Genomic DNA, 24,839 nt, shown 5'->3' with positions numbered 1-24,839 from the left:
TTTTCATTTTCATTAGATAGCTGAGATTCATTTTGTCCAATTGCTGAATTACATCTAGTTTAAGGTAATCAATTTAAGTGTTTAGCCTCTCCCCTTTCTTTCGAGTTAATGGTTTAGAAAAATATATTTTTTCTATCCCATTTGAAAATTTTCTGTCCTTCACTCTCCTAAGGACTGAACCTATCTCGCTTAAGGTAAAATGGTAAATTTCTGACCTTCACTCTCCTAAGGACTGAACCTATCTCGATCAAGGTAACATTGTAAATTTCTGACCTTTACTCTCCTAAGGACTGAACCTATCTCTCTCAGGGTAAAGTGGTGAATTTCTGACCGTCACTCTCCTAAGGACTGAACCTATCTCAAGGTATGCACTCAAGGTAAAATGGTAAATTTTTCTTTGAGTTTTTCAAACTTCAAAGACGATTTTCAGACGATGTGAGTTTTTCAAAACATTTAAACACAAATAAAAACTTAATTTTACACTCTTAACCATAAAATGGTTATTATGTCAACACTGCAGTAAATTAAAATCTTTGCTATAGTAGTCATTTAAGATTCATGTGTGAGTTGTGATTCATATCATATCTGTGCTACTGCACTAACAAGCCTATACTAAAATGTACTAATTAATTGCAGGCGTATTCATTCGTTGCAAGCAGTCTATTCAACATCCTTGTACTCCCTTGGTTTCGTGTCCCTCCCGAAGAACAGAAATGGGAGTCAAGAAAGCCACAACTTGGCGTGTTGATGCACACAATTTGTTCAGACATTGAATTTGTAAGGACACCGGATTTCGCTCAAAATGATGAGCTGCTTAGAAAAGGTATGTTTTCTGGGATATAACGGTACTTTCTTGTAGGTATAAAAATAATATCATAATTTATATATATATTTCATTACAGGCCCGTACGTAGGAGGGGGGGGGGTGGGTCAAACCCTCGAAACAGCAGATATAAAGTAGTATTTTTTTTTAAATTTAGTAATGCAAAAAGCACATATATCGGAAAATACAGATTAACTTTAATCTGCAGTATTGTAGCGGATGGGGGGAAGAAGACTGAAGCCTCAAAAGTATGTTTTAGGATCAGGTCGTGTTCAGGGCGATTTAGAACCAGTGATTGATCTATTATATCCAACTAAGAGGGAAATTTTAGGGTTAACAGTGCAGTATGGGTGCTGTGGGGGTAGTTCTTCTATTGCAAAAACGTAGATTTTAATGAAAAAGGATAGGTTCCAAAATTGATCCATTAAAAGTTCTACTTTATCCCAAAAATGGGGGATAAACGCCCTAATATCAAGGATAATTCTATTTTGATGTGGAAAGCAAACTCTCTTTACAAAAAAAAATAACAGAACAATTGCTAATTATTTCAAAGAGGGTAAAAAATTAGACAGGAAATGGGTTAATAATTGGGCAGTGACTTAACCGGATATTTGCATGCTGTAAAATCCCCCCAAAAAGGCTTCACATATGTATCTAGATTCTTGATAAATGTCCTACTTTTGGCAGAAATCCCAAGAAACCATGGGGACGTTAAACATTTCACAAAATTTCGGGGCTGGGGGACGAGCCCAAATCCCCTCCCCCTGCGTACGTGCCAGTTACATTATATATACCATTGTATTCCCAGCTCTACGGGATGTAACTCGCCATTTAGTGGACAGAACTGTAGTTAGTATTTTGCTACAATTTATTTGTGAAACTTCGTTACTTAAACTGACTTGTAAATATTTCGCAGATTTTCAGAGCAGCTGATGGGTTTCTTGAAATATCACTGCTATTTTTTAGCTTTTTTTTACACCGGGTCGACATTTCTGCCAGTCCAAAATTTGTCAAAACAGCAAAATAACAGTCAACCTATACGAAAATTATGAAAAAAGGTCACGAGAGTCATTTAATTTTAGAGAGTACATGAACTATTAATACATCCCCCTCCTCCAAATTATGTAAGGGGTTGAAAACTCAGAGCCTGTTGCTTCTGGTTCGTAAAATATTTCACGGTTCGGTTGAGATAACCTCGAGTTGTAGAACTCAGAACAATTCTGATGCACATTTTTTTATATGGCGGATTTACGTAGGTTTTATATTGTAAGTGTTAAAATTTGGGTAAGCTTAGACGCTGTTAAAATTAAGGCTCATATTCAGGGGCCAGTTCTCATATTGTGTTCATGAAATAGTGTTTTAAGAAATGGCGTGACGTTAAGGCTGAAAGGCTGATGTGAAGGACTTTAAGTATGTCTTGCTAGGTACAAATCTAAGCATTTGACATATGAGCTTCAAACGTTGTCTTTAGATTCTCTTTTGAATTGCGTAAAATTTAGGCTCTGTCGAAAATAATCGTGTGAATAATTACGATGTGTTAAATGGCTAGTGGAAATGATGTTGACTTCGCCTACAGTTGCGTGATATTTGAAATTGAAATGATGTGTCTCATATTAGTAGGTGAACCAATGAGAGAAATGTGATTTCTCATAATTTATGATGTTCTAAAAAATTTTATTGTTTACAACGATTGTTATTTTTTCTTTTGCTTTTATAGGTTCCTTTTTTAATAAATAACGACTTCGCACAAATGAACAGAGCTTGACTCGCTTTCAATTTGAAAAAAAGGGTAGCAGGCTCTTTAAGGGTTAGCAACCAGTTTTTACAGGCTAGGAAACTTTCGTCCCAGCTAATCTGAGCTGACTGTTTATGTGCCTTCAAAGACTCCTTGATGAAATCAGCACGAAGGCAAATCAGCACGCGTCTGGCTCAAATCGCGTGCTGATGAATCAGTACGCGCCTGGCTCAAAATCTTCAACAACGAAAGTAAGTGCATGGTGACTTCAAACTTGTCGCTTCAAATCAAGCTAAGAAAGGTCGATGCCGCTCTGACTAGACACCTGCGTCAAGTCAAAGGCTTTAAATGGTATGAAAAGATCCGCAATACTGAGATCCTGAAAACCTTCAACCTGGTGAACCTCTCTACCTAAGTAGAAGCCCGGTCTCCAAAGTGGTACGGCCACCTACTCTGTCTCCCGCTAAGTATCCCGACAAGGATCATCTTTGGCTTCAATTCCTCAGAAATTGGCTGGAAACGCCCTCGAGGAAGACCACGCACTAGATGGGCTGATGTAATAAATCAACACCTGCTCAGCCGCATCATCAACCCAAATGAGGCCCCATCCTTAGCCCTGGACAGGACTACTGGGAGAAGACTGACGGTGCTGTCAACCAGTTCCCTCTACGCTGGCGACCCTGCTGAGCAATAGTGTTAGTCAAGCAAGTCAAGTCAAGACTTCAAATCAAGTGCGGCAACAACAAGTTTGATTAGGTGGTCAAATTTAAATTCCTGGGAAGAATAATTGAAAACTTCGATTAATTGCAGAAAGAAGTAGCATTCCGTGTACGCCAAGCAAATGGAGCGTTTTACAGGACGAAGAGAATGGGGTGATCAAATATGACGTAAATATCTGAATTTTGGCATATCAGTGCAGGACGAATGCGTCGGATCTTGGGTTTTGAAAATATATGTCTCCTAAGAATCCTGAACATTCACCGGAGAGATTGAGTTTCGAAAGAAGAAATCTGACAAAATAACCAACGAGCCTTTTATTAATTTTACCGTTTGCCAACGTCGATGTCAATATCTATTCCATATCTTAGAGACAAGGGAACCCTAGAACCTTGTAGCTAGCCTTCCGATGGTGGTTTACATGATTAAGGATGCAGGGTTACTACAAGAAAAACCTACGCCACACATACCAGTTAGATCTGCAATCTCTTATCATATTCCTGCAACCCAAGTGGGAAGATATACAAGTGGTGGAAGGATATGACGAACAATGGAGACTCACTGTCGATACCCCAGGGGCCTCTATAGGTAGAAGAGGATCTAAGTTCTCGGGTAAGTTTTTGAAAGGTGAAACCAGCACATTCAGTGCAATATTTCTTGCTTTCTAATATACTTTCATCGAGATTCGAATTTAAATTTGGTGTTTATAGCAGTTTCTTGAATTTTTATTGGAATTTCAGACCATTTAAAACTTCAACGTTGCTTTTCATTCATTTGAAAAAATTCTATTTTGTTTTGTTTCGCTTGATTTATTTTTACTAACTAAACTTTAAACTCCATAGACATACGGTCAAGAGTTTTGAAAACTATCCATTTTTACTTTAACTATACATTTATAACTATACATTATATTATAACTACACTATGCATTTTGCATAGTACTATACTATATGTACCATGCTATACTATATAGTACCATACTTTACTATACATTATACTATAACCTTACATTTTGAAACTATCCCGGGAAGACTTTTTGATATTTTAAATTAAAGGTCTGTTTAAAATTTCGGTGGAAAGGGGGAAATTTTGAGGCATGGTCTATTCTTCTCCTTAAAAAAGACATTGAAACTACAAACTCTCAGTTGAATAAGACCTTTTGTAGTTTTTGACGAGTCTTGGTTTAATAACTACACTATGCATTTTGCATAGTACTATACTACACTATACTATACTATATGCACCTTACTATACTATATAGTACCATACTTTACTATACATTATGCTATACATTTATACTATAACCATACATTTTGAAACTATCCCGGGAAGACTTTTTGATATTTTAAATTAAAGGTCTGTCTAAAAATTCGGTGGAAAGGGCGAAATTTTGAGGCATGGTCTATTCTTCTCCTTAAAAAAAGACATTGAAACTACAAACTCTCAGTTGAATAAGACCTTATGTAGTTTTGACGAGTCTTGGTTTAATAACTACACTATGCATTTTGCATAGTACTATACTACACTATACTATACTATATGCACCATACTATACTATATAGTACCATACTTAACTATACATTATACTATACATTTATACTATAACCATACATTTTGAGACTATCCCGGGAAGACTTTTTGATATTTTAAATTAAAGGTCTGTCTAAAAATTTGGTGGAAAGGGCGAAATTATGAGGCATGGTCTATTCTTCTCCTTAAAAAAAGACATTGAAACTACAAACTCTCAGTTGAATAAGACCTTTTGTAGTTTTTGACGAGTCTTGGTTTGATGCAATAACCTTTAATTTGTTTCATGTAGGGGATAAATAAACAATAGACTAATTAGAAGTTAAATTGAATAATAAAAAGTATATTGAATTTTCTAAGGGAAGGGGTGGGGTCTCGGGTCCACGGCACTGAATTTTGTATATGAGCCTTGATTCTTAGGGACAATATTTTAATTGGTTGAAGCTCTGTTTGTTCTGCAGCTGTGACCATAAAATTACTAGAAATGTAGCCCTAACTCCTGATATTTCTTTTCAGAGGGAAGTAATGTGCAGAAGACTTTCCATATTGTTGGTAAGCTTCTAAGTGAAACGCATTCAGAGGCGAACAAGGTGAAGCCAATTATTTATGAAGCCATTCAGCCATATATTGCAGATGCTAAGAATCTTTTAAAAGCCTATGGTAGAATAGGCGAATTAAGTAAGTAAAATTTATTAATGACCTATTCACAATGTGATTTTACTAATGCTATTTATTTAGCTTTGGCTAATCGGAGCCGATTAAAATTTTTCAGCGAATCACAAAATTCTGTGAAAAATTTGCTTGGCTTAAATTGGCGTTAGCTAAGTCTCGGTATTAATAAGATTGTGAATGGGTCCTAAACCATCGAGGTTTTCAAACTAATATAGATGGTGAACAATGGGTGAAGACATTTTGTAGTCTGGGGGAATCCTTTTCTAATAAGATGCGGTGAGTCAGAGATAACAGTGTCTGGTAACAACCGCCTAAAGAAAGTTTAAGGTTAATATTGGAAATAAAAGATAGTAAAGGACTTTTATTGTATATGTTTTTGGCGATGAATTTGACAGATACATCTTGGCCTCTCTCCTCTGTGAGGTGGCTCTTTGTATGGATGGGTGAGGAAAGGAGGAAGTTCCTGGCTCGAGGAATTAGCCACCTTTAGGCTACAGTTGCCGTGGAGGACTTCAAGCATTCCATGATGGGTCCAAATATAAGCGAGTATATGACATTCATGCTTTAAAAATTACTTTTAGAGTTATTTTTTGAATAGCTTTAAATCTATGTTTATTGTCCTTAGTTAGGCTGTAATTCCAGACAGAAGCCACAAGTTCTAATGAAAGATGTTCTAGAAAAATTGCTCTGCGCTGCTATTGGTGACCTTGCCGCATTCGTAGCTACGTTACTACAATCAAAGTTTTCCCTGTCTTAAATGTTAATGAAGTAGCTTTTATGTAATAGTAGTAGTAGGACAATTTTATTAGAAATAAATACTTCTTAATCAATAGCACAACATAAGCGAAGCTTGCGAGGCTGTTCTAAATTCAAAGAAAATAAAGAGACAATATGGAGAATAAGAAACTATGGAGAATGAGACCATATACCGAAATAATAATAAAAAAAAATACATAAACAATACACTACCTTGCGTGACCCCAAGACAACAAAAATAACAAACAAAAAAATACATAAATATTACAAATGAATAACCTATGGAAAATTTATTTTAGTTAATCTGTTTCAAAAGTATACCTACCGAGTAACTCCACACGTAAATCAGACTTAAACTGGCCAAGGCTACCTATTTCCTTAATATCTTTACTCAGTTTATTCCAAAGTTTTGAAGCTTTGTAAATAAGTGAAAAAGAAGACCTACTTGAAACCAATCGAGGAACCTCAGTATTACCTCGTATCCGAGTAATGTGGTGGTGAATATCAGACTTCTCGCAAAATATTCCTGTAAAACAATCAGGAAGGCTGTCACTGTAATACTTGTATATAAAAATCAACGTATAAACATCACGTAATCCAGCTGCAGGCATTATATTTCAATCTCTATACACAGACCTCAAAGACTCCTGGTTCCCAACACCACAAAAAACTCGGATAGCATTATTCTGGATCACACGGATTGGACGAACTATCGAAGGGAAAGTACCAAGCCAAATCGACGAGCAATACAAAATGTAAGGGTGAATCACGGAAAAGTATAACAATCGTAGAACATATGGGGGGGGGGAAAATATGTTTTAATTTGGGGGGGAAATATGTCGTAGTTAAAAAAGTTTTTAGACACCCTTTATAAATCTATTAAAATAAAGTCTTATCATTAGTTGCCAACTTCTTTTTTTCTTAAATTATTCTGAATAGATAGATGCTGTACCCCATTCAACCTTAGCTCTCAAGACTAAATTCACACACACACAAAAAATAAATAATTTGTTTTTGCAATTATTTCCTGCTCCAAAGAGTTAAGTATTCTTTATAGAAGGTTGAAAGCACCTTTATGTGATTGAAAGATTGTTTAGAAGATCCTGAATTTACTGATTTTTTTGCTGTACTGCATGTCGTGTTTTCTTGTTTTATGTTGTTGTTTTTTTCTTATAGAAGATTGAAAGTATCTTCATGGGACTGAAATATTGTTTTGAAAATCCTGAGTTTGCTGATTTTTTTTATATTGCACGTCTTTTTTCTTTCTTCTTTTTTTTAGATCAAAAGTACCTATACGGGCTTAAAGATTGCTTAGAAGATCCTGAATTTGCTGACTTTTTTTCGATATTGCACGTGTTTTTTATGTTATTTTCTTTTCTTCTTTTTAGAAGATCGAAAGTGCCTTTACGGAATTGAAAAATCGTTTAGAAGATTCTGAATTTAACTGATTTTTTTTTATATTGTATGGTACATTTTAAATTTTTTTACAGGTTTTTTTTTGTCTCAGAAGATTGAAAGAACCTTTGTGGGATTGAAATATTATTTAGAAGATTCTGAATTTGATGATTTCCGTCGTTTTGTGTGTATTTTTCTCTTTTCCAAGACAAAATGGCTTGGCTTAAGTGCCTTCGCTTGTCTTTAGATGTAACAATCACTAAATATTTTGAATAAGCATAAAAACATGTTTCTTCTAGAATATCAATGTATTTCAATATTGTGTTTCTGACAATTCTTTACTTGCATAGATATAACAGTGTTATTACACCCCAAATTGTCTGCAAAATTAAGTAAAAAAAAAAAAAAGAAAAAAATTAAAATTAAGAAAAAGCTCAGATTTCTTGCGAGCGGAAAGTCTCAAATGTTTCCCATTGCTCATGGAAGAATTAATCGAGTTTTAATTAAATCTCTCACTTTGCTTTAAAGTCATCAAGTATTCCGAGAATGTAGATATTGATGAAAAGACTCGTTAAGATCGCAAAATTAGCTTTTTTGGGATTATGACATTCTAGGGTCTTTAATTGATCTGAACCCTTTAATGAATTTGTAAATGTCTTTTAAATATGCTTCAAACAGTACTGGAGAGTTATAATAAAATGAAGCGAGTTTGTTTCTAGAAAATTGGGTAGTCGTTAGGTTAGTTTTGAAATCTAAATAGAATAATTTTTTGTAATTTTATGTATTTTACTTTTATTTTTCTTAGAATTGTGGCAAAGAAAAAATAACTATTTTTTAAGAGGGCCCAACAGATGTGCTGTGCACTTTTTTTTTAAACTAGTCTTTGTTTTTAGGGCTATACTAGCCCTTACTAACTCGAAGTTAATAAAATATAGTTCGAACACAATTGAATTTTAAACCAATCAAAAGAAGTAATTGAATTATTTCTAGGAAAGGTCAAGTTGAATCGAAATCTACTGAGAGCTTTAATTGCAATTAAGTTTATTTTGAAGTTATTCAGCTCCTTGGGGTATCTCTCCCTAACTGAACTCTGCCAGTAGGGTTTTAGATGTCTCTGTAAAAAGTGGGCGTAAATATTCGGCAATAGACCTAATACAAGACTTGTCCGTAAGGATTATTGATCTAGATGGTAACAGGTTCTTTGAACGAAGAACCACTCCAAGCTTTCTCGTAAAGGAGGGTCGGTCCAAATTAAGATATGCGCCCGAAGAGAAATATGGAGAGGAATATTTTCCCAAAAGATGAAGTGTGTCAACTATCTTGGTTGCCTCGCCCTTAAAGGTGGAGTCATAATGTCGACGGGGTTTTCGATCTGGGGATTAGTAGCTCCTTATTCTCTTATGTATTGAAGTTGGGAGTTGGGAGTGATTTTGTTGATGTATAGAAACACAAGTGTTGTTGATTTACAAAAAGTTACTGGTTGAGCATTGCGGAAACATTCAATGCGTTGGCGGTTTATGGTGTGACCGAATAAATGTGTTGAAAGCACGCATAGACATAAAAGAAAAATCGTAGAGCTCAGAATTTGTCAACCTTCGTTTAGAAAGTAACAGAATATACAAGTCTATCCCTCAAATCCAATCATTTATTGAAAACAAGATACACTTTCATAGGTACGGCCCAAACATAGTATCTTTTAGTCAAAAATGAAAACACTAAGATAACTAAAATATGGTCAACAGGAGAAAAATTTGTCAATGAGAACAAAAGCTGTCAAAACATACAAGCTGCTAATTATGAAAAGCATGAATAATTGCCTAAAAATGATGTCTTTTAGTCAAAGTACTATAATAGTTAAAATATGTTAAGCACAAGTAAAATATGTCAACGAGCACAAAATTTATCAAAACACTCCGGCTATAAATGATTAAAAGCACTAACAAAACTTAACACAGAGCTTCGTTAATAACGCTGTGGCCTGTAGTGAACCAGTGTGTGGTAGGGAACTTCCACAGCTGCTTAACTGGAGAGTTGGGATCTAAGAGGGACAAAGGGGGACTGGATGAAGTTCCTGTTGATGGGTTGGAATGGAGGGTTGAGCCAAATTTCACTCACACTTTCTCACGGTGAACAAAAAGGGGTTCAAGTTCAAATAAGTATAGATAAAAAGAGTAAGGTAGCATGGAACTTATGTTGAAGATTTATACTGATCTCTTCTGAACCCGTTAAGTTTTATCACTTTCTTCTTTTGTCAGAGTAAAATCTAAAACAGGATATACATCCCAAACAGGATATGTATATTCTAACAGTAGACGGATAAACACGCAGTAGCGTAATTTTGAGTTTTCAGCATTTTGATAGCACCGTTTTTTCTTTTTTACAGTAAGTCTGGTATTTCATGCCAAGATCAGAAGAGATCACCACCCTAGCAGGTTTATGCTGCTACTGAGGAGGTTTGAGTTTATAGGTTGTTTAAATCCAGTTTGGCTTATCGTATGAATTGAAATCATCATTTTTTCAAAACAAAATTTACCCTATAAACTATGAATAGTTTTCAGTTATTACTAAACCCGTATTAAAGCACCTAAATTCTCTCTTATAGATAGGCATATCTATCTATTAACAAATGACCTAACATCAGTTTTATACAATCCAAAGAAGGGAAGTATAATGTCAGAATTGCCTCTCACTCAATCGGACTATCTGTCTTGGCATTTTCTACAATTAGCCATGGCTTGATGCCCACACCTATTCAATTTTAATTCTTGCTTAATTAGAATAAAAATGAAAATATAATACACATATAAGTATTATTAGACTCCAAATTGTCTGCAAAATTAAATTAAAATGTAATAGACATAATAGTATTATTGGACTCCAAATTGTCTGCAAAATTAAATAAAAATATAATAGGTATAATAGTATTATTAGATTCCAAATTTTTGGCAAAATTAAATAAAAATATAATAGATAAAATAGTATTATTTGACTCCAAATTGCCTGCAAAATTTAATAAAAATATAATAGATATGAAAGTAATATTAGACCCCAAATTGTCTGCAAAATTAAATAAAAATTTAATAGATATAATAGTATTATTAGACTCCAAATTTTCTGCAAAATTAAATAAAAATATAATAGATATAATAGCTGCTTCAAGATTTTTCAAGATTCAAGATTTTTATTTGAACTGCTGTACAACACACACAATATAAAAAAAAGGGTCAAGCCGGAGATACAAGGTCGATTGACAAAGACCCGGTATAACAATATAGCACACCTATTTAACAAAAAAAGAAACAAAAACAAATGCATAAAATAGATATAAATAAATCCACGACTCACCACTAGACGGGAACCCACCCACAAAACAACTGACACTCAGGTAATATCAATCCGAAAAACAAAACAAAAACAGTGCGCAAGCGAGGGTGACCGATGACCGGCAACTTATTTGGAAAAAAAAAGAAAAATGAGCCCACCTTATCAACATCAAACAAACAACTATTCACTTTAAGATTTTTTTTTTATCACTGATTCTTGAATTTATTTATAAGGACAGAATGAAGTTGCTTTTTTATATTTGGGAGTGATTTACTGTAGTCAATATATGGTAGATAAAGATGCCTTGAAACCATGACCGAGAAATATGGCGAGAACCGTGATCTCTCAGTGATTAATTTCAGGTGCTGCATTCTCCATTTATTACAGGTTTCATAAACATGGTCAGGTTGCTCAGGGAAAAAAATTTTCGTACGAAAGTACGAAGGCAGTTCGTAAGTGACCTTTAATATTGAAGGATATCTACACCCCTAGAGATTAATTTTAATTTTTAATTAGGGCTTATGCCAGATTTGCCTCTCATTCAAACGGACTATCTGTCTTGACTTTGCAACAATTAGCCAATTTTTTTGAGTAGTTTTTGGGCAGTTTTTTTCTTGTAAAAAAGTTTTTCTCTTCTTTTCCAGATGTAGTTGAAGATTTGATTGTATTTTTCGTCCAGTGTTTCGACACACTTCAGCACCAAATGGGTTACAACACATGCTGTGATATTATTGAGACTTTGTTAGAATTTCTAAGCGGTTTTCCCTTCAACCAGTCTACTGAATTTAATAGTTTTATTGAAGGTAGAGGATCTGCTATACTTGACCTGTAAGTAGTATAATGATGAATTTGGGTCGCTTTGCTGTATTTATTGATAACCCAGAGGTCCAAAGCTAAAGGAACATGCAAAACAAGTAGCACTAAAAATATAAAGTACCTCAGTTAATAAGTGGTTTTAATGAAACTCAGATTTTTTTTTTTAGCAAGGGGGCTTCTTCCAAGAATTATAACAACATGAGTTTAAGTCCGTTTAATTTGCAACTGTGTTTGGTAAAAATATTTGTTACAGCTTTATCATGGCTGTCAGATTTAAATTATTTGCTTCTTTTTTAATCCCATGCTTATTCCTCGTAGCGAAAATCAATAAGTAATGCTAATGAAATTCAGATCAAGTCCAGCCCGATGAGAAATATGACAGTTTTGCTAGATTTTGATTGCTGAAATTTAGCTATATCCATCTACTAAATTGCATTTTTGGAATCAGTCTTGTATTTTTTTAGATCTAAAAGTAAATTGAAAAGTAGCTCTCATGAGGAATAGGAAATGTTTCCTATTTTAAGCAAAATTTTGATCAAACTCTAAGAAAAATTCAAATTAATATCATAATTCTAGATTGCATTTATTTGGTCTCCAAAATTATCTCCGATGGCAAAATGTTTCGGTATTAATTTTTTTTATTAGATACTATTTCTATTAATTGTATTAAAAATTAATTTTATTAAATACTCTCTCTCTTTTGTATTTCAGCTGTATTTATATTATTGTTTAAATTTAAATCTGTGTTGAATGGTTATGCAAAAGAACGCAAACTGTGGGTGATTGAATTTTGCATCAAAAGAAATGGCAAGCTTAATAGAAGTGACTACTTAAGGTTTTCGTTTATGGATGGAATAGCAATAAAAACTGTTACTACAGACTGACAGCTACCACTAACCTCTGTTAGTGAAATCGGTTTATTTTGAAAACTAGCGATGAGGAATCCAAGGAGGGGAAGTAAACGTTAAGAAGAATTAAAGAGTTTTTTTTGCCCCCTAACCTCACCTCGTTCTAAGGTTTATATTTGGACCAAGTGAGGTTGTGAAGGGGGAATCTCCCCTTTTATTACGAAAACATCTAAAGTCTAACATATAAGATTTTGCCTCATACCGTTATTCGGAAATGAGTTAGAAAACGAAGTATATTTATCCTATGGATCTTAAAAAAAAACAATAGAGAATTTAAAAGCAGGCTGTGTTAAAAATAGAAGCTTTATTCCCAACTGCTGTGCGCAGTATAAAGTAAAATAAAAAGTAAAATTTTTTATAACAATTTACACTGCAAGCAGCAGATTTTCTACCGATGCAGTGTTGAATTTGTCAAGAAGTAGAAAGGTTTCTGATTTTGCTAGGTAAATGTAGATGTCGCGGATTCTTTTCCCCTCTTCTTAAGTCCCATATTTATTTACAGTGTTTAAACAAGGGACCAAGTGAATCAGCCAATGAAACACTTTGTCGAAAACACAATTTTGTGTTTTCTGTCCTTTTTTTTGTGTATTAACAGCTAAAAACCTAATACTCTTTGTTTTCCTTACTCTTTGTATTCTTTCCCTCTATAGTATTCATTTGCTCTGACAGACAACGCAATGCTAATAAGGCTGGAATTTCAAAATATAGCTCATAGCGAAATTAGCTGCTTGGCTCAAAACTGCATTTTCGAGTTGTTTTTATTTGAGTTTATTTACCGAATTCTTTATAGTTATTATTGAATTTATTAACATTTTTATTCGATATCATGACATAATGTAGTCTTATTATGTGTCAAATATTTATTGAAGTATTTTTTGGTATGCGTTTTTATCCTCCACCTCCTTGTACTGTATATTCTTTATTATTTTGTCTTTTTTGTCAGTAGCGCACAATAGGAAGGGGCGCTTTTGGTGGTGATCAATCGATTTTGAAAGTAAATTCTTATTACTGCTAAAAAAAAAATTGCTGTTGTCAGCACAGAGTAAGATTAAGAAATAAAAAAAATGTTTATAACATGAACTGTGCAAGCGGCATATTTTATGAAGTAGAAAGTAGAATTCGACTAGGAGAATGAGAAGTAGAAAGGTACAAAGTAGGATTTGACAAACAAAAAAACGAAAAAAAAAAACTCTGGAATTTGTTAAGTAACTGTAGATGGTGTAGATTTTATTTTTTTTTTAATCTACGTATTCTTTTGTCATTTTTCAGGGAAAATACCAAATAAATAGCTAATTGAATGCCTCGTTGCAAACAGGGCTTACTCACAATTTTAATAGCTTTTTTGTTTCCCTGTTTTTCTATGAAACTGTGAATGAAACAGTGAATTTACTACTCCATTTGAAATATAGTTTTCTCACAATTTTATTGGTTGATTTGTTTCTTGTTTGTCTGTAAAAAAAAAAAAAAAAACTTAAACACCCAATGGGATACCTCGCTGAAAACAGGGTTTCCTCACAATTTTAATGGATTCTTTGTTTCTCTGTTTTTCTATGAAACTGCAAATGAAACAACCAATTTACTATTTCATTTGAAACATAGTTTTTTACAATTTTATTCGTTGATTTGGTTTTTCTGTATGTCTATAAAAGCCACATTAAACACCCAACTGAATACCTCGTCCAAAATGGGGCTTCCTCACAATTTTATTGAATCATTTGTTTTCCTATTTGTCTGTGAAACTGCAAATGAAATAGTCAGTTTAATACCCCATTGAAAACATAGTTTTCACACAATTTCATTGGTTGATTTGTTTTCCTGTTTTCTGTAAAAATAAAAACGAATGGAACATCCAATTAATTACCCTATTGAAAACATGGGTTTCTCATAATGTCAATGGTTGATGCCAATTAAGACCAGTTTCTGCTCTTATAGTTTTCTATATGCTTTATTGTGTTCTGTGGAATGGCAATAGTAGTGTTTTATACATTTGCTTGTCTTTCCCCGAGAGAATTTAAAGCACATCTTTTTAGTTCATTGTTCACGAATGTCAGTGGATACCTTTGATTGTTGTTTTTCTACAATTCTGGTCAATTAGGTATGGTGCCGTTTACATATCTATTAGCATTTATTTTTAATAAATAGTACATTAGATTCCTAGCAACCTGATATAATAATATATGCATGTATTGGATTAACAACGCATCTTGACTTGTAAGGTCCTTCCGTCGACCCTGCGGTCAGGTAATACATTAGAGTTCGATCTCTGGGTGCCATATTACCAAGCTGAGATCAAACCCACTGCGTCACCACAGGACATAGGGTAGTAATATCGTTTTTGATGGGTCGAATAGTGGATGCATTCATGATATATGGGTCTGATCTTATTCAAAGTATATTTATTTTTTATGAATGACTTGAGACATGGCCTTGCTACTACTTCTGCTAACAACTCACCGCAGCACCAAGCTGATTGAGGCCAGTGCAGCTACGCATGCGCTTCCTCCATTCCAATCTATTCAAAGCCTTCCTCTTTGCATCCTGCCAGGAAGTTTGCATTCCCTTTAAATTTTCTTCATGACATCCTTAAACTCCAACCGCAGACGACCTGCTTTTTATTAGTCCTAGACGTTTGGCCGAATAGGATAATCTTCGGTAATCTGTCATTCTTCATTCACAGAACGTGCCCTAGCCATCTCAACCTGTCTCTCTTTATAATCCTAGATAGCGTGATTGAGCCATACTTTTCGCACAGCCTACTGTTTGAAATGCGGTCCGTCAGGTCTAGCAAATCTTCATTCGCTTTTCAGAGCACCCATACTTCAGAACCATATTTTACCATATTTCATCACTGATTTTGACATATTTCATCAATACTTCCGATATTTAAATCTTTGTAGACTTATTTTCCTATTCTTCCAAACTTTTTTTTAATCGTGAAAAAACGCTCTGAGCCTTGGATATTCTACTTTTAACATCTTCACTGCTCCCACCGTCTTTACTAATAGTACTATCAAGGTAAGTGAAGTTGTTCACCTGATCAATCTTTTTATTAACCTGCATCATTTTTATATCTTCACTTATTCCTACCCTTAGTGACTTAGTTCACTAACCCTTACCCTTTAGCTGAACCTACCCTTAGTTGAAGCAAAATTAAGAAGACTTAATTTTGTTTTACTCTAATGGACTTATTTGGCAACTGATTAACTCATTGGTCTTTCAGGGTTTTGACGGTAGTTGGTTTTGCTGTTAAGGGTGCTTCGAAAGATTATAAGAAACTACTGCCTAGCATTCTTAGTCTCTGCATGGACAATATATACCCGGCTATCTTTCAGGTAACTTTTTTCTTATTGTCTGACACGTAGGTTATTCTCATCCCTCCCCTCCGTAATCTACAAATACGGCTGAAGAAATTGTACACTAGTAAGGCATCAATAGACTCTGAAATTTAAGGACCATATTGTACTTTGACATTCATGGCATTGGCCTACGGCAATAATTTGTTTGTGGTTTTTAGTTTGACGAAAGACAAAAATTTTTCATTGCGATCATTTTTGGCAATATTTTCAAATTTGGCAAATATTTTCAAATTCAGTTTATGATAATTGTTTTTAAATAATAATTTATCTTGTCTTATTAATTGAAGAAAATAATTTTCGTAGCCTGCACCACCGGACAGTAGACAGTTTTGCATAAGTAACAAGCATTATTTTTTGTTTGAGACATACAAGCTAATTTTTACAAGGAGCTTTTTGTGCATAAAATTGCACTCGTCCATTCTTTCAACATTCTTCACACACGTTTTTAATTTGTGAACATTTCAGAACGTAATCTCGGTCTTCTACTTCCAAATAGTATGTCTTTATGTAATATCTTATTTGTGCATTGGTTTTTATGTGTATATTTACAGGCAGTTTAAAAACTGATTCCTTATATTAAAGTTTGTATAATTGATAAATTAAACGATTTGAGGGTTGTCACCTGTAACAAAGAAGTATTGTTTAGCACTATGTCATTGTGTGTAGCACTGTAGCACGTGGTCAGGGTTGTCATCTGTAGCTCGAAAGTGCTACTTTAGCACTATTACAGTCAGTTTATTTTCACTGTAGCACCAAAAATCGCTGTGTAACACGCAAATTTGGGCAATTGTAGCACTTTAGGAACTAACCGCGGTGGCAACCGTGATCGATTTTACATAAAACAAATTATGAGCAAAAACTATTGACATGAAATTTAGCTTAAATTGTGATATTTAAAAGTCTGTTGCGCATGCTGTCTTTTAGTTTATTTAAATGCTAAATCCAATATTCAGACTAGAAATCTGAGTCGCTCATAAAGTTTCAATATTAAATTTTTCTATTAAATTTTTAGAAAACCACTGCCATTTTGCGTCCTCTATACCTACATATATTTTTTTTTCTCTGTGAGTTAAGAGTATATTCACTCTTTTATGGCAAGCGATTAATCGAAATTATGTTGTTTGTACATAAAAATCGAGTCTTCAATGTTCCCTCAGGTACTGACAAAAGGCCAGATTTCACCCTGAAGCATGGTAGTCTATAAAGCCTTTTGGTGTCGCGCGAGTTTTTTTTTTTTTTTTTTTTTTTTGGTAATTACAGCTGTGACAGCTCACCAATCAATTATAGAAAAGGACAAAGTGTATGGGTAAATTACAAGAGTAGGAACTGCCGCTAGTGTCGACAAAAAAAAGAAAGAAGAACAAGAACTCAACGCTTTCCAGTGTTTGACGACACTTTGTATTTTTTCTAGTATAATAATAAAAATAATCAATTTAATTAGTGTAATGGTAAATTCAGGGTTGTAATGAGTGTCTGATATCAGTTCCTGACAAAAAACGGCTGCAAAGCTTGAAACGATAGAAAGCGTTGATTTTTTTTCTTTTTTTTCGAAACTAGAGCCAGTTTCAACTCTTATAAGTTACCCATACTCTTTGGAACACGATATAATGTGTATAATATGGCATAATGTGTAGTTATCAGTTCGGTTTCAAGATTCGCATCAATGAGTTGCGTACTGGAGCTGCATTAAATTGTTTTTCGTTGTTCTGATTTGTTTAGCCAGTGTTCATCTTTTACTTTGCTCATATTGTTTTTTCTTATTTCATATGTGGCTTATTATGTTTTCTTTCATTTACATTATTGTTAATGTTGTTAATTGTTTTCAACAATTAACAATTGTTTTCAACAGTTAATTGTTTCAAGATTCGCATCAATGAGTTGCGTACTGGAGCTGCATTAATTTTTTTTTCATTGTTCTGATTTGTTTAGCCAGTGTCCATCTTTTACTTTGCTCATATTGTTTTTTCTTATTTCATATGTGCCTTATTATGTTTTCTTTCATTTACATTATTGTTAATGTTGTTAATTGTTTTTGCTTTAGTTATTTGCTTTTGTTATTATTGCTTTTATTTATGCCGTAGATGCTTGATTATGCCATATAGAGTCCAATTAATTAATTTATTTTTTGTGTCGTCTCACAGACAAGCATAACCCTCTAGAGTGTACGGTATACTTGTTCAAATTGATTTATTAATTAACTCAAATAATTTTTTTATTAAGATTTGGTGAACCTGGCAAACATCTGAGCCAACATCTGGAACCTGAGCCAACATCCTTTAAGAATGCCAATAAGAGTTTTGAGTAGAAAAAGAACAACAAAATTGTTTTTCATTGGTTTATGTTCATGGAAATAAATTTAAGAATTAACACAAAATTCACTAGATAGAGAAGGATAAAAAGTTTAACATGGGATCCTGAATGGGTATGTGGGGACCCAAACTCATGCGCAAGCCCTGTAATGGAAAACGATACAACCTATCTTTGTGAGCATATTGGTTAGGGTAAAGAAAATACCGTATAGAAACTAAATGTTTTTAGAGGGTCTAGCGGGGGAGCATCTATGGGACTCAATTTTTGTCATTACTTAAATTAAGGTTTTTGTAGTCCCTAATTAGCATTTGGATCTAAAGTAATGGAATAATCGATTATAGGAAATCTAATTAGAATAAAGGACTTGTTTCCAAAAGCGTATACCGTATGTTTATATCATAAAATTGAAAATTCCAATAGAATTCATCTTTTTAGAGAAACGGACCTGAAGTGAAAGTTCAGCTTTTGAAAGTGATGACTCTAATATTGCTATACCACTGGAAGTTTTTTTTCACATCTACTGGGGAACTCAGTAATGAAGACTATTTTTATAAAATAATGGCTGCCTTTGGACAAGCTTTTCTACAATCGGATGTGCAAGTATTTAAAGACAGTCTGGAGGCACTATTGATGTTGAACTCGAAATGTAATCTTTTCCATAAGGTGAGATATGATAATTCTTAAGGGGCTAATATATATCCCTTTTTAGTAGATTTTTAAAGTTTTCTTCTTTTTTTTCTTTGTCTCCCATAACTGCTTACACACTTTTTATGACCTAAATAGATGGAATGATATAATGCCGGGCTCATTCGAAGTCTCAAATGCTGTTTATTGTGATTAATATTGTTTTGTTACGTTAGGTTACATTATTGTGTTAATATTTTTTTTTACTTTGTTTTTTTTTTTACATTACATATTTTATTTTCGCTTTTTTGTATTTTATTTGCATCATTTTTGTATTTACGTCTTTGTCAAAGAATGGATTCCTTTCTTTTTCTGATTTATTATCAGTATTTTTTTTTTATGTTGCAAGTTCTTATATCCGCTTGTATTCGTTCTATAGCAAAATATATGTATAAAGTTTAAAAACCCACCAAAATCTACATACAAAAATTTACATTACTAAAACCTACCGAAAAACTATTCGTGCCATTTTTTTTCAACAAGCTGCTGTCATCTTTCGCTTTGAGGTTACTTATAAACAGTAAACTAGAGATTTTTTTTTTATCAAAATCGACAGATTTTCTCTTTAGGCTAATTGAAAATGCTATTTGTAACTGACAGAGAATTTGAGATTAGTTCTATAAAAAATACTGGTGAAGAATCACAACTTTCTTAACCAGCGCTTTAGCTCCCATCCCCCCCCCCGCCTCCTGTCTTCCGATGATAAATCTGCGACTACTGATTTTTGCTAGTTTGCTTCCCTTTTGTTGAACTAAGGCTGTCGTTGAACCCACAGGCAATTGTAGCCAAGTCTTTGTAGCAAATTTGATCTGGTAACACATGGTACTAAGTAAAAAAACCAGCAAAAAGTAAAAAAAATTACTTTCATTTTCAGGAGGTGTTTTTGACGAAAATGCGTTCTCAGTTCATGACCGTTCTTCTTCAAATTCTGATTGCTAAAACTCATGACTTACTTCGGGATGAAATTACACAAGCCCTTTTCGAATTGGCATCTGTTGATTTTGACGATTTGTTTAACTCTTTTCTGCCTCAATTTGCGTCATCGCTTGTTGGAATTTCCGACCATCAAAAATCTGAACTAGTAGCCTCATTCAAACAGGAAAAGGTGAGTAAACTTTATCCATGGTGCTAAAAAAAAGGATAATGATCAGGTAAAAAAAGAATAAAAATAATTTCATACTCTTATTTCCAATTATATTTCTGTGTCCAAAATTTTAGAGCATTTGATTTATGCAGTTTCAGTGCTATACGACTTCGTTTTTCTTTTTCTTTAGTGAGTTCTTTTGGATTATTTTTTTTTTCTGGATTTTGCTGGCTAAGTCCATTTTCCATTTTATTTTACTTCTGAAATTTGTTCTTTAGCAAAAGTCAGGGTTTGTAAGACGCGTCTCATACGCCAAGAAGGGTAATGTCGGCTTGAGGTAAGTTGAAGCTAGATGTGTTTATCATTAAACATTAATTTATAATAAAATTTTGGCTCGACTTTCTAAGAGCTTTTCTAACAGAAAACGTGATCGCAAACAGCAATGGAGGAGGATATTGAGTAGCGGTGCCTCTTACGAAAATTATAGCCTAAGAAAGGGAATAGTCTTCGTCTTGATTGACATCATTCACCCTACCAACAGCTGGACAGGCTTTGACTAGACTGCCAATCATAGCATTCAAAATTTTTGAAGGGTGCCTAATCTTAGCCGGCTGTCCAAAAATTATCCACCTACAAGAAATACTGCTTGCAAGGCAAATGGTGTCAATCCAGACGGGGCTACAAGAAATAACCGGGGCAAAATATTGGGGCAAACATTCAAAATTTTCGAAGAGTGTCTAATCTTAGCTGGCTGTCCAAAAATTATTCACCTACAAGATATACTGCTAGCTTGATAAATGGTGTCAGTCAAGACGGGGCATAATCATTCAGAGTCTTGTTGTTTGAAGTTTTTTTTCTGTTTTTTTTCTGGAGGGGGGGGGGGAAATAACCTCTTCCTAGCTATATTATGTGTTGCTGCGTCATTGTAGTATAATATTTGAAGACACGAATATATAACGATGTAAAAGCGATGCAGCGGAAATTGTTTGTGTAGGATGTTGAGGGTGTTTACTGGTGTTGATAGGAAAGTATTGCCAAGTGCAGAAAGCTCTTTTGCTACAGAGGTGGGTCCAGGCTTGCTGAAAGTCTCTTTTCAACTAGAGGTCATGGTGTTTTCTTGCTGTCGGGCATCAAGTCGGTTCAGGTCCTTTGTTTAGACTTAAGAAGAAGCTATTAGTCCCTTATCTCGACTCGTGGGACCCATTGCTTTTTTTGAGGCTATGAGAATTGGTCTAGTAGTGCGGAAATTGTAACAATATTGTAATAAACTATCTTTTTAGCATTTTGACTAGCGGATCCATACATTTTAAACAGGTACATAGGCAGGGACTAGGTGTCACGGATGACAAAGGAGGCTTGTAAGTCATGCTTAGTTTGAGAATACATTATTAAGATAAGTCTAGTTGCTCACTGGATGACCAAAAGTGCAAGTTATCGGTCATAATAGTATATGGTCCTGTAGAACTAAAGAACAGACTGGCTTAGAACCGACTAGAAAGCCTGGTGAATTATGTGTTTGTAGAACCGAATGAAGGTTACAGTAGTAATATACAGTTACAGGAAAAAAGAGATAAGATCCCAGTTAGAAACATTGTATTTTTATTCTAGTCATAATGGCCAAGCTGTTAGTGATACAGAAAACAAATCTGCAAACAATGATCAGGATATCGCTAATGAAGTAAGTTCTGGAACGTGGGCGATGTGAATGGCTGAGTAAGACTTTTCAAGTGTTTTCCACGGCTATTTTATTTGGACATTTCTATGTACTTGTTTGCTGGTCGTGTAACAGAATATAAATGGTAAAAAGGTGTGGTTCGTTTCCATTTTCTTTGCCTATAATGCAAGAAAGGTGAAGATGGTTTTGCCACGTTTTTCGGATGAAGGATGGCAGATTGCCAAAGATTCAGGGCCAACAAAAAACAGTTCGTTCTGCATGGGATAGAAATGGGCCATAGGTGCGGATTTAAAGGAAATCAAAAATTTATTGACGGGGGTAAGGAGTGAATCTTTAAATTGATTTGAAGAACGAAGAAGCAAGCAGTTGGGTTCTGGAGTGAGTTGCTAGCAGTAGTAGTTTTTTTTTTTTTTTAGTGTCTTAATTAGATTTTTACCTGCTGTCATATGTTACCTGCTAGCAGACGAGCTGTGTTTGGTGCACGGACGGACAGCTAGGTTCTGGAGTGAGTTGCTAGCAGTATTAGTTTTTTTCTTCAGTGTCTTAATTAGATTTTTACCTGCTATTATATAGTACTTGTTCCTGTAAAAGACCCAGCTACTGAAACGTCGATTCGACGTCCTATGCGCCAGCAATGGCTCTGGAGGATCTTTATCTTTTATTTATCTTTATTATATAGTAGCTGCTAGTAGACAGGCTGTGTTTGGTGCACAGATGGGCAGCTGAGTTCTGGAGTGAGTTGCTAGCAGTAGTTTTTTTTTTCAGTGTCTTAATTAGATATTTACCTGCTATCATATATTTAATTTCATTTTAGTTACGATGGAAATGCAATTCTTAACTAAATTCACTGAGAAATAAGATGTGAATCTCTGAGAAATGGCGTAGTCCCACTTAATTTGTAGTTAAAGGTTTTCTTTTAAAATTTAAAAATTAAGAGTATAATTGCTATGGGTCCCTGGAGGAAATTAGGATTCTGAGACCGGCGTTAGCAAATAAACCTCCTCTGTTCCACACTATTCAAAATGTCTGCTTTCCTACTATCAGTTGCTCATCACTGCCTACGATGTTTTTTGTTCTTGTGTGCCTTTTTTCCCCACCCCACCCTTATTTGAGACCTCTACGTTTCCTGACCTTCTATAAAAGTTTTGTTCTACTCATTTTAAACACGCCTACACTTCTCAATTGTATTTCAGACGCAAAAATTTTCCTTTTTTTAAATACATTTTTTTAGAAATAAAGGGGAGGGAAAATATCTAATTCTATTGGGTATTATTTACACCATCGAAAGTGTAAAAGTGTAAAGTAATGGCTCGTCATAACTAACGGGTGCCAGAGACTACTTTTGTTGCCTACAATCCCCCTCCTGCTCATTCCTAGTCAAATAACCCACACTACAATCCAGGAAATGTGTCAACGTTTTAGGTGTATAAATATTTCTATTCTTTTTGGTTTCAGGGGGTAGACCTTGTTTTTCCCCTAGGTTGGTTGATAAGAAAAAATACCTTGAGTTTAAATATTGATATGCATGAGACATGTTTCTTTTGAATTTATGTTGCATTTCTATCGCTCTGGAGTCGGAGTAGAAGATTAATTGTACTATTGAGACTAGATGAGTATGACTTACCTAATATTTTCGTATGTTTTTCATACAATTCGTCTATTTCTGACGCTTCTTTTGAATTTTGACGGTTTTCAGTAAAAAGAAGCCTTTTGTGCCATCTACTATTTTCGTTCGTTAATGTCAACTTAACTTGTGAAAAAATCATTCAAGGAGCAGGAGTAGTCTTCATGATTCAATCTAGAGCTTAAATATTCGAAGAAAGAATTGTTTATACTCTAGATTTATAAAAATTATTGTATTATAAAATCAATTCAGAATTCTATCTATAAATATAAATCCCTATTTCTAGCCTTTTGCATTTTATTTTCTTTGTTATTTTTTCTGATGTATTTTATTTCGTTATTTTATCAGAGAGTATGAAAAATCATTCGTTATTTTATTTTCTTTCCCCGAAATGTTGTCCCTTTGTTTGCTTCCTATTTTAATTATTTTATTTCCGTATTTTCACTTTTAAATTTTAACTGACTTCCATTTTTCTTTTTCAGGATTTCCCCACCTTCGCTTTGAATTTAGAACGATTTGTTGTCGACTCTAGATGTTTCTTCATTCAACAATTTTAATTCAGTTGCGGCATAGCTTTTTTTTATGTAAGAATGTGTATATGTGTGTTTGCTTGTGTTTGAAGAACGCTTTTAATCCTGTATCATGCATTGCAACATAAATGCATTATTGGCTTTTGTACATTAAATTAGTGTTTTTTATTTTTAAACATTGTTGGTTTTTGGCCCAACACAATTTTGTTGTTTCTGATAGTATATAAGGTATCAAACTTAGATTTTCATATGCTACTTTAACTACAACATAAAGAAGTAACTCCAAGTTACTTTCAAGTTCAATTCGAACTTCTGGTTCTTAGAATAACGATAATCATAAGAAGACCGTCAGGAGAAATTGTTAATTTTGCGACAAATATATGGTCAAAATCGCGCACGAATAGTGACATTCTATAAAAAAAAGAGCTTTTTGCATGCTGACCAACGGTCTGCATAGCCCAGATCTCTGCCTTTGCCCGGGATCTCCTTATTTACTCCAGATCTCCTGATTTTCTGCCTTTGGCCGGCAGTGCAATCCATGGATAGGGGCGAATCACGTTTCTTGTCTTTATCCCCCAGATGTCTCCAGTTACCCCTTTAGAACTGGGTTGACTCTGACTGAGCTTACAGGGTCAACACTTGAACCTCTGTCCTCAGGATTTCTAGTCTAGTATCCTAAATATGCATACCAAAATAAATCAAAGTAACAAACTTCAGTACAAGCCGCTGAAAAAAATATTACCCTAGGACTGTCATGTAAGCCAGGACAGGGGGATTAGAACTTGTTTAAATTTCAGTTTGTGAAAAACAGAAAGTTTTATCTTCAGTAATGTTATGCAACTACTTTTGGTCTGAAGGCCTGACTTTCCAAGATGGGAACAAAGGAAAAAAAAATGTTCTGTA

General features: G+C 34.2%; 1 protein-coding gene across 4 annotated transcripts in view; it reads left to right on the top strand.

Annotated features, from left to right (window-relative positions):
* Nucleotides 1-24,839, top strand: part of LOC136039776 (exportin-6-like) — a 125,726-nt gene that overhangs the window by 63,030 nt on the left and 37,857 nt on the right. The window contains exons 11-17 of one of the 4 annotated variants that reach the window (XM_065723643.1): nt 637-823; nt 5,319-5,480; nt 11,594-11,777; nt 15,894-16,005; nt 18,775-19,002; nt 19,898-20,128; nt 23,889-24,091. The exons of the other annotated variants lie outside the window; for them this stretch is intronic. Coding sequence (XP_065579715.1) covers nt 637-823; nt 5,319-5,480; nt 11,594-11,777; nt 15,894-16,005; nt 18,775-19,002; nt 19,898-20,128; nt 23,889-23,963 — 1,179 coding nt within the window. The 3' untranslated portion in view covers nt 23,964-24,091. Of the gene's footprint in view, nt 1-636; nt 824-5,318; nt 5,481-11,593; nt 11,778-15,893; nt 16,006-18,774; nt 19,003-19,897; nt 20,129-23,888; nt 24,092-24,839 lie in introns of those variants that run through there. 4 annotated transcript variants of the gene reach the window in all.

This window comes from Artemia franciscana, chromosome 20 (genome assembly GCF_032884065.1).
Source record: "Artemia franciscana chromosome 20, ASM3288406v1, whole genome shotgun sequence".
NCBI classification, from domain to species: Eukaryota; Metazoa; Arthropoda; class Branchiopoda; order Anostraca; family Artemiidae; genus Artemia; species Artemia franciscana.
This window is presented reverse-complemented; position numbering and strand designations above follow the sequence as displayed.